This window comes from Hemitrygon akajei, chromosome 8, assembly GCF_048418815.1.
Source record: "Hemitrygon akajei chromosome 8, sHemAka1.3, whole genome shotgun sequence".
Taxonomy (NCBI): Eukaryota; Metazoa; Chordata; class Chondrichthyes; order Myliobatiformes; family Dasyatidae; genus Hemitrygon; species Hemitrygon akajei.
The window spans coordinates 162312378-162331330 of record NC_133131.1 but is presented as its reverse complement, the minus strand read 5'-3'; the positions used below and the strand labels follow the sequence as shown (position 1 = coordinate 162331330).

Sequence of the window (18953 nt, the reverse complement as noted above, 5' to 3'; positions counted from 1 at the left end):
ATAGAAGTAAAAAAAAGAATAAAAATCAGTCCAACAGGAGGCAGCCATCACTTCCCTGGCTACAGGTTGACTCATCATAGAGCGTAACAGCTGAGGGTAAGAATGAACTCATATAGAACTCTTTGGAGCAGCGCAGTTCTCTTAGTCTATTACTAAAAGTGTTCCTCTGTTCAGCCAAGGTGACATGCAAAGGGTGAGAAACACTGTCCAGGATTGTCAGGATTTTCCGTAGGGTCCTTTCTTTTACCTCAGCCTCCAGTGTGTCCGGTTTGACTCCAGCTTTACAGAAGAGCCAGCTCTTCCAATCAGTTTATTGAGCCAGTTGGCATCACCCGTGTTGATGCCTTTGCCCCAACACACCACCGCATAGAAGATTGTACTGGTGACAACATACTGGTAGAACATGTGAAGGAGAGGTCTGCATACTCCATAGGATCTCAGTCTCCTCAGGAAGTAGAGGCGACTCTGACCATTCTTGTACACAGCGTCTGTGTTGGTGTTGCACTTCAAGTTTGCAATCCAGGTGCACTCCCAGGTACCAGAATGGGCTACCAGTGACCGTGGTGGAGGTGGATACAGTAGGGTCTTTTAAGAGACTCCTGGATAGGTACATGGAGCTCAGAAAAATAGAGATCTATGGGTAACCCTAGGTAATTTCTAAGGTAAGGATATGTGGCACAGCTTTGTGGGCCGAAGGGCCTGTATTGTGCTGTAGGTTTTCTATGTTTCTACTTGTGAAATCTCATACACACACACAATGAGGGAGTAATGCAGACTTAGTCTTCCTAAAGTCCATCATCATCCTTTGTCTAACTGATATTGAGCTGCAGATGATTCAATTTGCACCATTTGATGAAGTCCTCCATCAGGGTCTTGTATTCATCCTCCTGTCATCCCTTTATACACTTAACCATTGGGAATTTCTGCAGATGACCCTTAACTCAGTGTTGTACCTACAGTCCAAGGTATACAGGATTAACAGGAAGGGAGCCTCTACAGTCCCGTGGTGCCCAGTGCTGCTTATAGCCATGTCCGACACACAGCTCTGAAGCCGCACAAACTGTGGTCTGCCAATCAGGTAGTCCATTATCCAGGATACAATGGAAGTACAAATCTGCATTGAACAAAGATTCCCCCCCCCACCCCACCCCCCAGCAATGAGGGATACATGGTACTGAAGGCACTTGAGAAATCAAAAAAGCACAAGCCTCACAGTGCTGCTTTGCTTATCCATATGGGAATAAGCTGTTCAGCATCGTCGACTCCAGTGTGCTCCTGGTAGGCAGACTGCAGGGGATGGAGGGCTGATCTGACCAGGGGTCGGAGGTGAGCCAGGACCAGCCTCTCCAGGGTCTTCATGATGTGTGAGGTCAGGGCCACTGGATGGCAGTCATTAAAGATTTTCGGTTGGCCCCTCTTGGATACTGGGACCACAAATGACATTTTCCACACAGTCGGGATCTTTTCCAGGCTGAGACTCAGATCGAAAATGTGCTGGAGAACTCCACACAGCTGCTCAGCACAATCATTCAGGACCTTGGGTTCACACGATCCGGTCCCGATGATTTTCCAAGAGTTCTTCTCACTGTAAAGGTGAGTCCATGATGACTAGGAAGTTGGTGCAATGTGGGAGTCGGGGAGGAGGAGATTGGGTGATAGCAGTTGGTATGTGGAGGTGTGCATGGTAGAGCAAGTATGGGCAAGTATGGAATGTAGGCAGTGGTAGCCTGTGTTATTCATCTACAGGTTGAACTGGAGGGAGGAGGGGAGATGTTGGTGCTGGGAGCATTGGGTACCTCAGCACCGGGACTGTTGTGCTGAGTGGGGTGTGAACGGGAGGGCAATTGTCAAATCTATTGAAGAATTGGTGTAATTCATTAGCCCATTCATGGCTTCATTCTGAGGCTTGACAGCTATGCTGATTGAAGCCAATAAATGTAAAAGTGCGTGTGTGTGTGTGTGTGTGTGTGTGTGTGTGTGTGTGTGTGTGTGTGTGTGTGTGTGTGTGTGTGTGTGTGTGTGTGTGTGTGTGTGTGTGTGTGTGTGTGTGTGTGTGTGTGTGTGTGTGTGTGTGTACATATATACATCCATACAGAATGTAAAATCATATTTATACACAAATACGCACAAAGATATTACCAAGTATTCCGCTTACATATTTTAAAGTTGAAGTATATTGGACAGAATTTGCTTAATACCTACAAGCAGTCTTAGGGAATTTTGATATGTAAAAATCCTTCAAAACTGAAAGGGAATCTTGATCAAAAACCAATTTTTATCCAGTATCAGCTTCTCCTTTGACTTTTAGGGCTTGCAGTAAAATGTCAAATTTATTTAACAATGTAAGCTAAGCCAGAAACAAAGCAGGTTTATGTTTAGAAAGGAAATAAATGTCTCCATCCTCTTAAAAGGAAGTGGACATGGCAAAGCAGGAATCATGCTTTTCAATGAGATTGCATTTTTTGACAAGGTCTTGGCTGGTTTTATCCAGCATTTGACCCACAGCTAATGATTATTCTGGCTTCCTATTAAATCTGGCACTTCTAAATCTCGTTTTTTCCTTTTTCTGAAAGATTAGCATTTCATAAATACTGCAGTTCTAGCTGACATCTTATGAGTCATCTGCTTTGGTTTTTCAGCTTCAGGGAAAAAGTAAGAGGCTCCTTTTCAGAAAATCACACAATTAGTTCTTTAATCCATCAATGATTTTACACCACACATAAGCACATCCTTTCCTTCCAATTAGAATTCACAGCCCTTGCTCAATCACGGTGATGGCTAGCAACACTTCACAGCATTACTAACAGAATGTAAGCAGCAGAGTAAGTCAGACGGAAGAGCAGCAGTAAATCTAAATCCTTCTGCCTAACCCATAGACAAAGTATTTCAGAAGCAAAACTGTAACATAATACATATCAAAAACTGTATTCATTAAATACTCAAGCAACACACACAAAATGCTGGTGGAACGCAGCAGGTCAGGCAGCATCTATAGGGAGAAGCACTGTCCACATTTCGGGCCGAGACCCTTCGTCAGGACTAACTGACTGCTGCGTTCCACCAGCATTTTGTGCGTGTTGCTTGAATTTCCAGCATCTGCAGATTTCCTTGTATTTGTTCATTAAATATTCCTAGTGACACAGACTCAGCTGAATGTATGAATGGGAGGAACAGATGCAGTAACAAACAAATAAAAGGGAAATTATCAAAAAATATAAGCTACAAGAAAGGGGGAAAGCAGATGCACTGCACCTCAGCAAACACCACTCACATTAAGTTTATGTATGATCACTACTTCAAATTGCCTGAATTGAACTTACACCAGCCATATATCACACACACATTTGTAATGTGGCTGGGGTGCAGAAGAGTGATGAGGGGTGGGTGGGTGGGTGGAGGGAGGTGAGGAGGTGGAAGCCAGCAAGGGTGAGGAGAAGAGAGAAGGAGAGCAAGCACAAGAAAGTGCGGGGGGGGGGGGGGGGGGGGGGGGAGAGGGACTGTGAGAGTAGAGGCAGGGAAGGGTTATATGAGGGAAGGGAAGAACAAATGCCTACAATTTCCTCTTAAAATGGTTGTTCACTTTAGAGTTACATATGGGCAAAAACTAAAATAACATGGCCTGAATCTGAGCCAACCACTTATCTTACACACAATATTTGGAAAAAAGTTGAAGAAAGGGACTGATGGAGGAGCAGAATGGAGGAGAGGACTGAACAAAGACGGGTTGGAGTTAATGAAACGGCGTGTCAAGGGGACAAGGAGGTGGGATCGAGAGGATGGAGGGGTGGGGGGGTTCATGAGAACTGGGAGGGGTTCAAGAGGACAGGGGAGGTGTTTGAGAGGATGGAGGGGAGGGGCATTGAGGGGACAAGGGGAGGGGGGCTGAGGGGACAGCAGGGGGTTGAGAAGGTAGGGGAGGGGGTTGAGGGGATGGGGGTCGAGGGGACAGGGAGGGTGGATTGCAGGGACGAGGAGGGTGGACCGAGGGGATGAGGAGGGAACAAGTGATTGAGGAGGGGAGCAAGAGACTGAGGAGGAGGTGGGGAGCGAGTGATTGAAGAGGCAAGGAGTGCTTGAGGTTGATGGGATCAAGAAGGGGAAACATGAGAGGATCGTGGAGGAGAGGATGAGGGGATCAAGGAGGAGTGACTGGGGAGGAAAGGGAGTGATCAGGGAAGAGATAAGGAAAAGAGGGATTGATTGAGGAGTAGGGGATTAAGGAGGGAAGGAGTGATTGGAGAGGAGGGGGCTGATCTAGGAGGAAAGGATGAGGGGGAGTAATTAAGGAGAAGGGGAGAGGGTGGAAGGGAAGGGAGTGAACGAGAAGGGAGGACGCAATGAGGGGTGAGTGAATGAGAAAGAGACTGCGATGGAGTGAATGAGGAAGAAAGGGGTGAATTAAAGAGGGAAGGGAATGAATAGGAAGAGAACAAAGGAGGGTGGATCGAAGCAGCACCCAGCTCAGGGGCAGGAGAGGTGCCCCTGCTGCCGGCGATACCCACATCGGGGCCGTGAATCGACTCTCACCTTCATCGTCCAGCTCCAGCTTCTCCAGCATGCCTTCCACCGAGCCTTGCACCTGGGTCAGGAAGAGGGGCACAGACACAAGATGCGAATTAACAGCGAGGTCGCGATCCGCTTTGCCCTGCCCTGCCCTGCGCTGCGCTGCTCCGCTCCGCTCTGACAGAGGCGCTGCCGGGCGCCGAGCCCCTGGCCTCCCGCGCACTGCCTCCGCTCCGCGCGGTGCTCGATTGATTCGCCGCGCGATCCGCTCGATTTCCTGCCCGGCGCGCTGCTCGATTCACCGGACTGCGCTGCCTCTCGTTCTGCTGCTGCCAACCGGCCTTTGAAAATAAGGTCAGCGGGGAGGGGTCCAGTTCCCGTTCCCCAAATACAAGTATTCTGTGGAAGTGCTGGTTTATCAGCAACTCATTCTGAATGAATTATTTTTAAATATCTTGCCTTTATTTTGTTTGTCAACTTTAAAATGTGTATCACCAAGATAGGATTGGAAGTCATATAAAGACCCACCCCCTCCAAATTCACGGAGACACTGGAATGGTCCTGTTTGCTGCAGTCAGAACATGAGCGCGAGCCGCAGCTCACCTGGAAGCAAGTCAACGTGTGCGCACTGCATTCAATGTTATAGTCACTGGATGTCAACAATGCAACGTGTGCGCACTGCATTCAATGTTACAGTCACTGGATGTCAACAATGCAACGTGTGCGCACTGCATTCAATGTTATAGTCACTGGATGTCAACAATGCAACGTGTGCGCACTGCATTCAATGTTATAGTCACTGGATGTCAACAATGCAACGTGTGCGCACTGCATTCAATGTTACAGTCACTGGATGTCAACAATGCAACGTGTGCGCACTGCATTCAATGTTACAGTCACTGGATGTCAACAATGCAACGTCTGCGCACTGCATTCAATGTTACAGTCACTGGATGTCAACAATGCAACGTGTGCGCACTGCATTCAATGTTATAGTCACTGGATGTCAACAATGCAACGTGTGCGCACTGCATTCAATGTTATAGTCACTGGATGTCAACAATGCAACGTGTGCGCACTGCATTCAATGTTATAGTCACTGGATGTCAACAATGCAACGTGTGCGCACTGCATTCAATGTTATAGTCACTGGATGTCAACAATGCAACGTGTGCGCACTGCATTCAATGTTATAGTCACTGGATGTCAACAATGCAACGTGTGCACACTATTCAACGTTGTCACTGGATGTCAACAATGCACGCGTGTGCACTGCATTCAATGTTATACTGTCACTGGATGTCAACAATGCAATGTGTGCGCACTGCATTCAATGTTATAGTCACTGGATGTCAACCACACAAGGTGTGCGCACTGCATTCAATGTTGCATTATCAATAGTATACTGTCAGCATGTATAGACACTGCAATGTGTGTGTACAGCATTCAATGCAGACAATATGCTGCCACTAGGTACAAAGTGCACGCACTGCATTGAATGTACTCTACATTGTACCGTCACTAGGTGCAGACAATGCAAATTATTTAGAGGGCATTCCATGCAGTGCATTGTCAACATTTATGGACATTTATAACGTGCAGACAGAACATCCAGTATGCATAAATCACTGTCATTGGATCCAGACAATTCAAAGCAGGAAATATTATACTGCCGCTAGATTTAATGTGTGCACCTAGCATTAAACATAACCACTGTACTGTCACTCGATGCAAGCATTGTGATTTGTGCATACTGCAGTCCAAACATAAATATTACAGTGTCATTGAGTGAAGAAATTGCAGGTTGCACACTGCATTAAAAGCGTAAATACTGTGCTGTCATTGAGTGCAAGCATTGTCACGTGTGCACCCTACATTCAAAACAAAGTAACACCAAAGACTCCGTTTGGGTCAAAACCCCTCGTGGACTGGAAAAGTCAACTGTTCATTTCCCTGCCTAGATGCTGCCTGACTGCTGAGTTCCTTTGCTGCTTTTGTGTTGCATCATCTGCAGTCTCTTGTATCTAAAGTATTGTACTGTCACTGTGTGTAAATGTTGCAATATGCATTTAACACAGAAAATACTGCACTGTCACCGGGTGTAACGATTGCAATTGGTAGATGTGGCATCCAACATAATGCTTCACTTCCATTGGGTATAGACATTGCTATGATTACAGATAGCACACCTAATAAGATAATACTATATCTGACAATGTAACTGCAGCAAATCAAATACACCACATTAAATAGAAACATTTTTAGTGCAAGCATACAGGTTCTGGTTGTGTTGTGTACATACGCAGATGATAAGAGTACTTTTCGTAACATGGTGTGTCACGGTAGCGTAGCAGTTAGTGTGACGCTATTAGTGCACAGGGTATTCTGGAGTTTGGAGTTCAATTCCGGCGCCATTCTATAAGGGGTCTCTATGCCCTTCCCTTGGAATACGTGGGTTTTTTCCTAGATGATCAGGTTTCCTTCCACAGTCCAAAGACATACCAGGTAGGTTAATTGATCATCTTGTGATTAGGTTAGAATTATTTGGGGTTGCTGGTGCAGCATGGCTGGAAGGGCCTATTCCAATAAACATCAAAGCATGGATCAAGCCACATGCTCAACGTATCCTCACGGCCAGGTATGGAAGCACCAAAGCCCAAGAATGGAAAAGCCTACAGAAAATAACGGATTACAGGCCAGTTCATCACAGAAAAACCCAAGCAACACACACAAAATACTGGAGGAATTCAGCAGGCCAGGCAGCAGCTATGGAAAAAAGGTACGGTTGACATTTCAGGCTGAGACCCTTTAACAGGACTGGAGGACTGCTTTTTCTCTTCCATAGCTGCTGCCCGGCCTGCTAAGTTCCTCCAGCATTTCGTGTGTGTTGCTTGGATTTCCAGCATCTGCAGATTTTCTCTTGTTTGTGTCAGGAAAATCCCCCCCCTACCCACTTACAAGGGGCACTGCCACAGGAAAGCAGCGTCCATCATCGAGGACTCCACCATCCAGGCCATGCTCTCTTTTCACTGCTGCCATCAGGAAGGAGGTGAAAGAACCTCAGGACCCACACCACCAGGTTCAGGAACAGTTATCACCCTTTAACCATCAATGCTGGACCAGCGTGAATAACTTTACTCACCTCAACTCTAAACTGATTCCACAACCTATCGACTCACTTTGAAGAGCTCTACAACTCATGTTCTCAGAATTATTTATTTATCTATCTCCCTATCTCAGTATTTATTTATTTGTTTTTGTATATGCACAGCTTGTCTTGTCTTGCATATTAGTTGTTTGTCCGTCTTGGTTTGTAGTTTTTCACTGATTCTGAAGTAAAATCAGAATATGCTGGAGATACTCAGAAGGCCACCCAACATCTGCGGAGAGGAGGAGCATGGAATTGGAGTTGGGGGTCAATGACCCTTGGAAGTGGAAAATTGAGAAAACTGCTGCGGACAAGGACAAAGGTGGAGAAAACAAGGGGTAACTTGATGGGGAGGAGACGGGGAAAATCTTGCACCCTCACTCTCTGCATTCACTTCGAAGGCTACTGACCAAGGATGAGAGATAGGCATTCAATGATTTGCATGGATAAAGCTGGCCAAAGGTTCTGATTCTGTACTGTATCACACTACAATTTTATATAATTAGTAGAAAGCCTCCCCTCTACATGGAATGCAGCTTTCATTGTGGTGTGTCCTTTAAGAAGAAGCTCTGCAGACATCACACCTACAATACTAAATAGCAGCAACCTGGCTAACTTGCAACAGATCAATAGAGAACAGCATCCAGTCACCTATACTCTCAATTTCATGGTCAGTTTTCACCAGGTAGGCTGACAAACTTCACATCTGAAGACTGCTTCCTCTGTGAAGCTTTCACAACAGCAGTAGAGCGAGTTATAACTGTTCTAATGTCATCGAAAGGCAGGAAAGGAATTGGTAAAGCACAACACATTTTGGTAGATTAAATTGCAGCTAATGCCCATTACAAATCCAATCTACATCAACAAACATTTAGAGGCAAAGATCGAGTGGACAGCGAGGGAACTTTTACCAGGACAGAGAAAAATTGAGGGTGCATGATTTTTATGTGATTGGAGGAAAATATAGGGGGGGATGTCAGAGACGTTTTTTTACACAGAGAGTGATGAGTGCATGGAATGAACTGCAAGGGGATGGTGGTACAGGCAGATACATTAGGGACATTTAAGAGACTCTTAGATAGGCACACAGATGATAGAAACATGGAGGGAGGGTTAGATTGATCTTGGAGTAGTTTAAATGGTTGGCACAACCAAACTGTACTGTTCTATGTTCTAAAAATATGGTTCATTACGTACTCAGGAGTGATAGCCTGAAAGCTCGTGTCACCAGGTTCAAGGACAGCTTCTGTCCCACTGTTATCAGACTCTTGAATGGACCTCTTGTACAGTACAATGGACTTTTGGCCTCTCAGTCTACCTCGTTATCTTTACCTGCACTGCACGCTTTCAGCACCTTTTACACTTTATGCTGCATTGTCATTTCCTTCACCTTTTTCTAGCTCAGTTGGGTTGGCAATGACATGATTTGTATAAACAGTACGCAAGACAAGCTTTTCACTGTATCGTTGTTTGTCTGACAATAATACACCAATACCAAAGGACATGTACGCAGTCCTTTGAAGAAAAGCTCATGACAGAACACGAGAAATAAATTCTGAACCTCAGAGGATTTAGATGCAGGGTCTAATTAATTAATTTAGAGAGACAGCGCGGAACAGGCCCTTTCGACCCAACGAGCCGCACTGCCCAGGAACCCACGTGTTTTAACCCTGCCTAATCTGGGACATTTTACAAACAGCACTGTGTATATAGGGCCAGAAGGGCCTGTTCTGTGCCGTATCTCAATAAAATTTAAAAAAACATGCATTCACAGGGAAGAACATACACAGCTCTTATGAATTGAACCCAGAACTGCAATAGGACCATGCTGAATGCTATGCTATGGTGGTGCCCCCAAGAAACAAGTGCATACATTGTATTAGATAACGAAATAGTCTTGCATTTCTCTGACACACACCACATCAAATATGCAGTCAGACTGAGATAAGAGTGTGCTGTTATTATACTGTATGCACTGGATAGTGTGAAATGTCAGAATGATAAGCATGATGTGCCTGTGAAGCCGCTGCAACTTTTTATTGGACTTGAGCAGATGACAATAAACTCGACTGTGACTTCGCTTGAGCACAGCGCAGACTGGACGTAGAAATTATCTCAAAGATACTGAACCACCATCAGCTGCTTCCTTTTTCCTAATGTGGTAAGTCACAGTCGAGTTTATTGTCATCTGCTCAAGTACAATAAAAAGTTGCAGCAGCTTCACAGGCACATAGCATTAGATAGCAGACACATAGTAGTTAGCACCACACTTTACAGTACAGGCAACCTGAGTTCAATTCCTGCCTTTCCTATAAGCAGGTTGCACCTTCTCCCCTCACTGCGTGGGTTTCCTCCCACAGTCCAAAGATGTACCAGTTGGTAGGTTAATTGTCAAGTCAAGTTCATTGTCATTTAACTATATATGTGTATACCATCACAGGAGATAACATTTCTCAGGACCAGGGTGTAAAGCACAGTAGTACACATAACACACAATAACTTAGGAAAGTAAGAATAAAATCTACAAATGAATTACACATAAATAAACAAAGTAAAGTGCATAAATTAAATATTGTAAGATACAGAACATTAACCAGTAACACTTGAATACGATGCAGCAGGGAGTTCAGAAGCCTAACAGCCTGAGGGAAGAAACCATTTCCCATCCTGATCGTTCTGTTTTTATGCATCGGAGTCTCCTGCCTGATGGTAGAAAGTCAAACAGGATGCTGGATGGCTGGGTGGGATCCTTGATAATACCAAGGGTTTAGTGATAGTACTAAGCGCTCCTGATAAATGTCACTGGTGGATGGTAGGGAGACCCCTATGATCCTCTTGACCACTCTCATAGTCCTTTGTAGGGACTTCCAGTCAATCCCCTCACTGTTGTTGTCAATTGTTCCATGACTAGGCGACGGTTAAATCAGGAGTTGCTGGATGGCATGGCTCGAAAGGCCAGAAAGGCCTATTCCGTGCTGTCTCTCAATAAATAAGTAAACAAAAATACAATGTTCTCAAGAAAACAGAATTATACAAGAGAAACAGTACAGTGCAGAGAAAATTTACAAAGATATTGCCAGGAATTAAATTTAGGACTTTATTCCCTAGAGTGTAGGAGACTGAGGGGAGATTTGATAGAGTTATACAAAATTATGAGGAGATAGATAGGGTAAATGTAAACAGGGCTGTGGTAGAACAGAGGGATCTGGGAATGCAGATCCATAATTCATTGGAAGTGGCAGCACAGGTAGATAGGGCTGTAAAGAAAGCTTTTGGCACATTGGCCTTTATAAATCTATGTAATGAGTATAGAAGGTGGGATGTTATGTTGAAATTCTATAAAACATTGGTGAGGCCAGATTTTGAATATTGTGTACAGTTTTGGTCACCTACCTACAGGGAAGATGTAAATAAGGTTGAAAGAGTGCAGAGAAAATTACAAAAACATTGCCAGAACTTGAGGACCTGAGTAAAAGAGAAAAGTAGAATACATTAGACTTTATTCCCTGGAGTGGAGGAGAATGAGGAGAGATTTGATAGAGGAAAATATAATTATGAGGGGTATATATACAGTAAATGCAAACAGGCGTTTTCCACTGAGGTTGGGTGGGACTACAACTAGTGGTCATGGGATAAAGGTATAATGTGAAATGAGGCTGGTGAGAGTGTGGAATGAGTTGCCTGCGAAAGTGGTAGATGTGGGTTTGATTTCAATATTTGAGATAAAATTGAATAAGAGAATGGAAGGGAGGGCTGTGGTCCAGGTGTAGGCCAATGGGACTAGACAGAATAACAGTTTGGCATGGACTAGATGGGCCAAAGGACCAGTTGCTGTGCTGTAGTATTGTGTGACTCTATAACAAAGAGCACAATTAAAATAAAAGGAAACAAAACAAAGTTAATTGCAGTGTAAAATGGTGCATGTGGAAGCCATGACACTCTTGCAGTTTTGGGCGTTCCGGAGTTTGGAGTTCAACTCCAGTGCCATTCTCTGAGGAGTCTCTGTACATCCTCCCAGTGGAATGTGTGGATTTTCCCCAGGTCCCCGGTTTCCTCCCACAGTCGAATGATGGACCGGGTTGGTTAACTGGTCATTGTAAGTTGTCCGGTGATTGGGTTAGGGTTTGTCGGGGGTTGCTGGGGTGGCGGGACTCGAGGGGCCGACTGCGTACTGTATCACTATGTACATAAATAGTGCTGATATACTGAGGCAGTGATTAGGGCTGTGCAGGATGGTTCAAGAACAGAATGCAAACCGAGAACAAGTACAAAGAAAATAGAGTGAACCTTCATGTCAATCTGAGCAAGATAACCAGCTGGAAAACACTGGAGTTATTCTAACGTGCCAAATAAACATGCTGCAAATACTGAAGATAAGTGCCACTGTACTCAATGTCATAACTAAGTCACCTTCCTCAGAAGCATGCTATATCTTATCTTGTTTATTTGATATGTTTTAAAGTAAATGCAACATCTCATTCATAGGACAGTCAGCAGGTCAGGCAACATCTCAGGGAAGAGAAACAATTAATATTTCAGGTCAAATGCCCTTTTATGAAGGGTTTTTGAGCTGAAACATGGGTTCCGTTTGTCTTCCCACAATGCATCCTGAAATGGAGAATATATCCAGCCTTTTCTGAACACAAGTGATTCTGCAGATACCGGAAATCCAGAGCAACACACAAAATGCTGGAGGAACTCAGCAGGTCAGGCAGCATCTGTGGAGGGGAATGAACAGCTGACATTTTGGGTAGCGACCCTTCATTATGACTGGAAAGAAAGGGGGAAGAAGTCAGAATAAGAAGGTGGGGGAGGGAAAGGAATACAAGGTGATAGGTGAGACCAGGTGATGTGGAAGGTGGATAGTTGCAGGGGGAGAGGGGGTGAAGTGAGAAGCTGGGAAGTGATAGGTGGAAAAAGTAAAGAGCTAAAGAAGAAGATCGCTTATAGGTGAGGAGAGTGTACCATGGCAGAAAGAGATGAAGAAGGGTGCCAGAGGGAGGGAATGGCATTTATTTCATTTTTAGAATCTTTTTATTGATACATAATCTTCTACAGCTATAAAATGATACAAAACTTCAAAAAGTTGATATACTTACAATTAAGAAAGCTGAAGAAAAAAAACTTTTCAAAAAAGGATAATAAAAAATATTTTTCATAAAAGAAGGAAAAAAGAGAACCCCAACTTCCTAAAAAAAGAAACCCCACTAACTACAAGAGAAAGAAAAAGAAAAAAAGAAGAAAAAACCCCATTAGTAATCAACTCCCAGAGCAATACGACTTACCGTCATCTATATATATATAAAGAAGAATCATCAACTGCCAATTCATGTTTATATAAAATAAAATTGGAAGGAAACCATATAAAATAATTCAAATTAAATGATAATATTTGGCAAAAGACCCCATCTTCTCTCAAAATCAAATCGAAGATCAAAAATTCTACTTCTAATTTTTTCCAAACTAAGATATAACATTACTTGAGAAAACCATTGAATTAATGTACGGACAGAGGTATCTTTCCATTTTAATAAAATAGCCCTTCTTGCCAACGATGTAACAAATGCAATTACATGTTGGTCTGAAGATGAAATACCCTGAATATGATGCGAACTATTCCAAATAGAACAGTCAATGTCAAAATTTATTTTTACTACAAAAAGATAACCTCTCAATAAAGATTAAACAAGATTGGGAGAGAGAACTTAATATGATCTTTGTTAACAAAGATTGGTTGCGAGTTCTGAAAATGGTCAATTCTTCTTCGATATGTGCTAATCACTATTTAATTCAATTCAAAATTGTTTACCATTATTATTTAACAAAGGAGAGACGATCCAAAATATTTCCTAACATAGACAATTACTGCGATAGATGTAAAACTGAAGTAGCCACTTTGTCACATAAGTTCTGGTCATGTCCTTCATTAAAATCTTTTTGGAAATCTTTATTTTCTACAATTTCTAAAGCTCTGAAAATTAACTTACAACCTAATACATTGACTGTTCTATTTGGGAATGGCATTTAAAAACATATTTCTCGCAACTGTCCTTTTTTCTGATTTTTATATCACAGAAAGGCAGATTCTTATGGGTAAAGCCACTTGCAGATTTGCTGTATTGGAAGTTACACTAACATATAGCAATAGAACAATACTGTACATTCACACCATGTAATGAAATGAATGCAATGTGGATTGAATTTAATGCTTAAAGTTACCAAATCACAAGACAAATGAGACATCAATATTAGCAACACGGAGTGAACCTAATACTAAAAAGAAGACAATTCATTGCCCAAGGTATCACCCAGCCAATCAAAAAGATCACCTATTTCACTACTCAGAAAAGTATCCTGTTATGATGAAAAGCGAAATACCTCTTGATAAGTGGCAGGTGGATGTGCTAATGACTGTCCTGAATTGAAACTACAACAGTCATTTGCAACACACACATAAAATGGTGGAGAAACTGAACAGGTCAGGCAGCAATCTGTGGAAATGATTAAACAGTCAATGTTTCAGGCCCTTCTTCAGGACTGAGAAGGAAGGGGGGCAAGACGCCAGAATAAAAAGGTTGGGGGACGGGAAGGAAGGTAGCCGAAGGTGATAGGTGAAGCTAGGTGGTAGGAAAGATAAAGGGCTGGGCAGCAAGGAATCTGGTAGCAGAGGAGAGTGGACCATAGGAGAAAGGGTCAGAGGAGGGTACTCAGGGGTAGGCAATAGGCAAGTGAGAAGAAGTAAAAGGACAGAGTAGGGAATAGATGAAGAGGGGAGGGGGGGGGGAAGGGGAATCAACAATCATTATTAAGGACTGAAGGAAATAAGGGTGAAAACAAATACAGATTGGACCCAGTGATATTACACCGCAGTAAACAGTTTCTATTTACTTATGCAAGTAAGGGTAATGGTTAAAGGTGATTTCCAGGGCAATATTTTTTTTTTATTTACACATTATGAATATGCTGCTAGGGGAAGCAGATACAATAGCAAACCTTTAGAAGCATTTATGCTTTTGTCCCACACCACAAGGTTGAGGAACAGTATCGGGTTCCCCCGACGTGGATAACTTGAATCACCACTACAGCACTTGGAACTGAGCCTACGGCCTTCTGACTCACTTTCAAGGACTCTTTACAACTCATACTCTCTGTACTATTTCTACTTGCACAGCCAGTCTTCTTTTGCACACTGATTGTCGTAAAATTCGATTGTAATTCCTTTCTCCTGTAAGTGCCTACAAGAAAATGGATCTCAAGGTAGTGTATAATAAACTATATGTACATTGATAATAAATCTACTTTGAACTTTTTGAACATAACCAGAATCAGGTTTAATATCACTGAAATATGTCATGAAATTTGTTGTTTTGCGGCAGCAGTACAGTGCAATGCATAAGAATTACTATAGATTACAATAAGAAATATTACAAGAATAAATGAGTAGTGCAAAAAGTGAGGTAGTGTTCATGGGTTCATGGGCCATTCAGAAATCTGATCAGTGGGGAAGAAGTTATTCCTAAAACATTGATTGTGTGTCTTCAGGCTCCTGGACTTTCTCCCTGATGGTAACAATGAGAAGAGGGCTTGTCCTGGATGGTGAAGGTCCTTAATTAAGGATGCCGCCTTGTTGAGGCCTCACCTTTTGTAGATGTCCACTTCATAAACATGCAGGGGATAATGGGATATGGATCTTGTGCAGACAGATGGGATTAGTTTAAAGTGTGGTTAGCACAGACATTGTGGGGTGAAGGATCTGTTCCTAAACTGTACAGTTCTCCACTTAGTGGCTACTTTATTAGGTACACCTGAACACTTGTTCATTAATCCAAATATCTAATCATGTAGCAGCAACTCAATGCATAAATGCATGCAGACATGGTCGAAAGATTCAGTTGTTGTTCAGACCAAATATGGGGAAAGAAATGTGATCTAAGTAACTCTGACCACGGAATGATTGTTGGTGCTTGACGGGGTAGTTTGAGTATCTTGGAAACAGCTGACTTGCTGGGATTTTCATGCACAACACTCTCTAGAGTTTACAGAAAATGGTGTGAAACACAAAAAAAAGAGGTAATGATAGAGGTTTAGAAGATTATAAGGGTAGCAGGAAAGGAGTTTAAGAATGAAATTAGGAGAGCCAGAAGAGGCCACAGGAAGGCCTTGGAGAGCAGGATTAAGGAAAACCCCAAGGCATTCTACAAATATGTGAAGAGCAAGAGGATAAGATGTGAGTAAATAGGGCAAATCAAGTGTGACAGTGGAAAAGTGTGTATGGAACCGGAGGAGATAGCTGAGGTGCTTAATGAGTACTTTGCTTCAGTATTCACTACGGAAAAGGATCTTGGCGATTGTAGGGATGACTTACAGCAGATTGAAAAGCTTGAGCATATAGACATTAAGAAAGAGAATGTGCTGGAGCTTCTGGAAAGCATCAAGTTGGATGTCTCAGGGACCAGTCAAGATGTACCCCAGGCTAATGGAGGAGGCAAGGAAAGAGATTACTGAGCCTCTGGCAATATTCTTTGCATCATCAAAGGGGACAGGAGAGGTTCCGGAAGAGTGGAGGGTTGCAGATGTTGTTCCCTTATTCAAGAAACGGAGTAGAGATATCCTAGGAAATTATAGACCAGTGAGTCTTACCTCAGTGGTTGGTAAGTTTATGGAAAAGATCCTGAGAGGCAGGGTTTATGAACATTTGGATAGGCATAGTATGGTTAGGAATAGTCAGCATAGCTTTGTCAAAGGCAGGTCATGCCTTACAAGCCTGATTGAATTGTTTTGAAGATGTGACTAAACACATTGATGAAGGAACAGCAGTAGATGTAGTGTATATGGATTTCAGTAAGGCATTTGATAAGATACCCCATGCAAGGCTTATTGAGAAAATAAGGAGGCATGGGATCCAAGGGGACATTGCTTTGTGGATCCAAAACTGGCTTGCCACAGAAGGCAAAGAGTGGTTGTAGACGGGTCATATTCTGCATGGAGGTCGGTGACAAGTGGTGTGCCTCAGGGATCTGTTCTGGGACCCCTTCTCTTTGTGATTTTTATAGATGACCTGGATAAGAAAGTGGAGGAATGGGTTAGTAAATTTGCTGATGGCACAAAGGTTGGTGGTGTTGTGGATAGTGTGGAGAGCTGTCAGAGGTTACAGCAGGACATTGATAGGATGCAAAACTAGGCTGAGAAGTGGCAGATGGGGCTCAACCCAGATAAGTTGTGGGGTGGTTCATTTTGGTGGGTCAAATATGATGGCAGAATATAGTATTAATGGTAAGACTCTTGGCAGTGTGGAGGATCAGAGGGATCTTGGAGTCCAAGTCCATAGGGCACTCAAAGCTGCTATGCAGGTTGACTCTGTGGTTAAGAAGGCATACTGTGTATTGGCCTTCATCAACCGTGGGATCGAGTTTAAGGGCCGAGAGGTAATGTTACAGCTATATAGGACCCTGATCAGACCCCACTTGGAGTACTGTGCTCAGTTTTGGTCGCTTCACTACAGGAAGGATGTGGAAACTATAGAAAGGGTGCAGAGGAGATTTACAAGGATGTTGCTTGGATTGGGGAGCATGCCTTATGAGAATAGGTTGAGTGAACTCGGCCTTTTCTCCTTGGAGCATCAGAGATTGAGAGGTGACCTGATATAGGTGTATGAGATGATGAGAGGCATTGATCATGTGGGTAATCAGAGGCTTTTTCCCAGGGCTGAAATGGCTAACATGGGAGGGCACAGATTTAAGGTGCTTGGGAGTAGGTACAGAGGAGATGTCAGGGGTAAGTTTTTTATGCAGAGTGGTGAGTGCGTGAAATGGGCTGCCGGCGACGGTGGTAGAGGCCGATACAATAGGGTCTTTTAAGAGACTCCTGGATAGGTACATGGAGATTAGAAAAATTGAGGGCTAAGGATAACCCTGGGTAATTTCTAAAGTAAGTACATGTTCGGCACAGCATTGTGACTAAAGGGCCTGTATTGTGCTGTAGGTTTTCTGTGTTTCTATGTTTCTATACAGTGAGTGGCAGTTCTGAAGGCGAAAATGCTTTGTTAATGAGAGAGGTCAGAGAGAAATGGCTAGCCTGGTTCAAGCTGACAAACAGGTGACAGTAACTCAAACAAGCACACATTACAACAGTGGTGTGCAGAAGAACATTTCTGAACGCACAACATTGAAGAATGTACAACGGATCGAACTTTGAAATGGATGGGCTACAACAGCAGTACACCATAAACAGACAGGGGGTACCTAATAAAGTGGCCAGTGTGCATATATTCTATCCTCTGGATTTGTAGTAATTTTCTATCTAGACCCAGACAATTTGCACCATTAGACATGCAAAAGTAAGTAGGCTACCAAAACAATACCCTCTCTGCATCTTGATGAAGCACAGCTCAATCCTACAGCCCAGAAATTCATCGCCAGCTGGTAATGCTGAACGCATCACATAACAGCAACATCACAATGTTGAGTCTCCAAGATTAATTTCCAATGGCAACCACGGGTACGCAGTGCATTTCGAATACAACTGGGATTGAATTTTTAGTCTCATAACCTTTAATTATTTATGAGAATACCATCCAATTTCTACATAAAATGTCTAATTGACTGTGTATCACAGTTCATTGTGGCTAATAAAGCCAGGTTCTAAATGGTGGCGTTGAACTACGATGTCTGTCAAGATCATGGCTCAGACTTAGTTGCTCTTTAGATTTGCAGGGATGGTATGGGGGCAGCACAGGGAGCTTGGGGACGGGGTAAGGGGGAGTTAGAGGTCGGGGCAGGAGCTGGTGGTCGGAGCGCTCTGTGGTTGAAAGTCATCAATCTCTGTGGATGGATGTTGGGTTGACAGGTGCTGAGACCCCTTATTTTTTTTAACGATGGCCCTAGTTCTTGGACCCTCCCATGAGGAAACATCTCTCCATCCACCCTGTCAACAAGGTAATGGCTCATCTGGGTTGGATGGGATGAACAAATGCCAGTTAAACAAGCAAGATAAGAAAATGCTGGAAAACTCAGCAGGTCAGGCAGCATCTGTGGAAAGAGAAAAAGGCCAATGACCCTTCATCAGAACTGGGAAAGAGAGAAAGCTGATCAAACTGGGAGAGAAGAAAGGGAGGGCAACGTTTTGACAAAGAGAATGTTGGTCAAAGGTTGAAAATAAATGAAGAGTTCAGCTTCATGGCCTGTGTAATGTGTTGCTAATGTTGTGATGGTACTACCTTGAGAAATAAACAAGAACATTATATTAGCTTTTCTAACAACTTACTGTAACTACACACTAGTCATGGGGTCAGAGGGACTCACAG

The 18953-nt window shown here is 43.3% G+C and overlaps 1 protein-coding gene across 8 annotated transcripts in view; it reads right to left on the bottom strand.

The window, feature by feature from the left end:
- Nucleotides 1-18953, bottom strand: part of prkag2a (protein kinase, AMP-activated, gamma 2 non-catalytic subunit a) — a 515738-nt gene that overhangs the window by 109830 nt on the left and 386955 nt on the right. For all 8 annotated transcript variants that reach the window (XM_073054948.1, XM_073054946.1, XM_073054947.1 and 5 more), the window contains one exon: nt 4528-4579. In XM_073054948.1, the coding sequence (XP_072911049.1) occupies nt 4528-4579 (52 nt within the window). The remainder of the gene's footprint in view (nt 1-4527; nt 4580-18953) is intronic.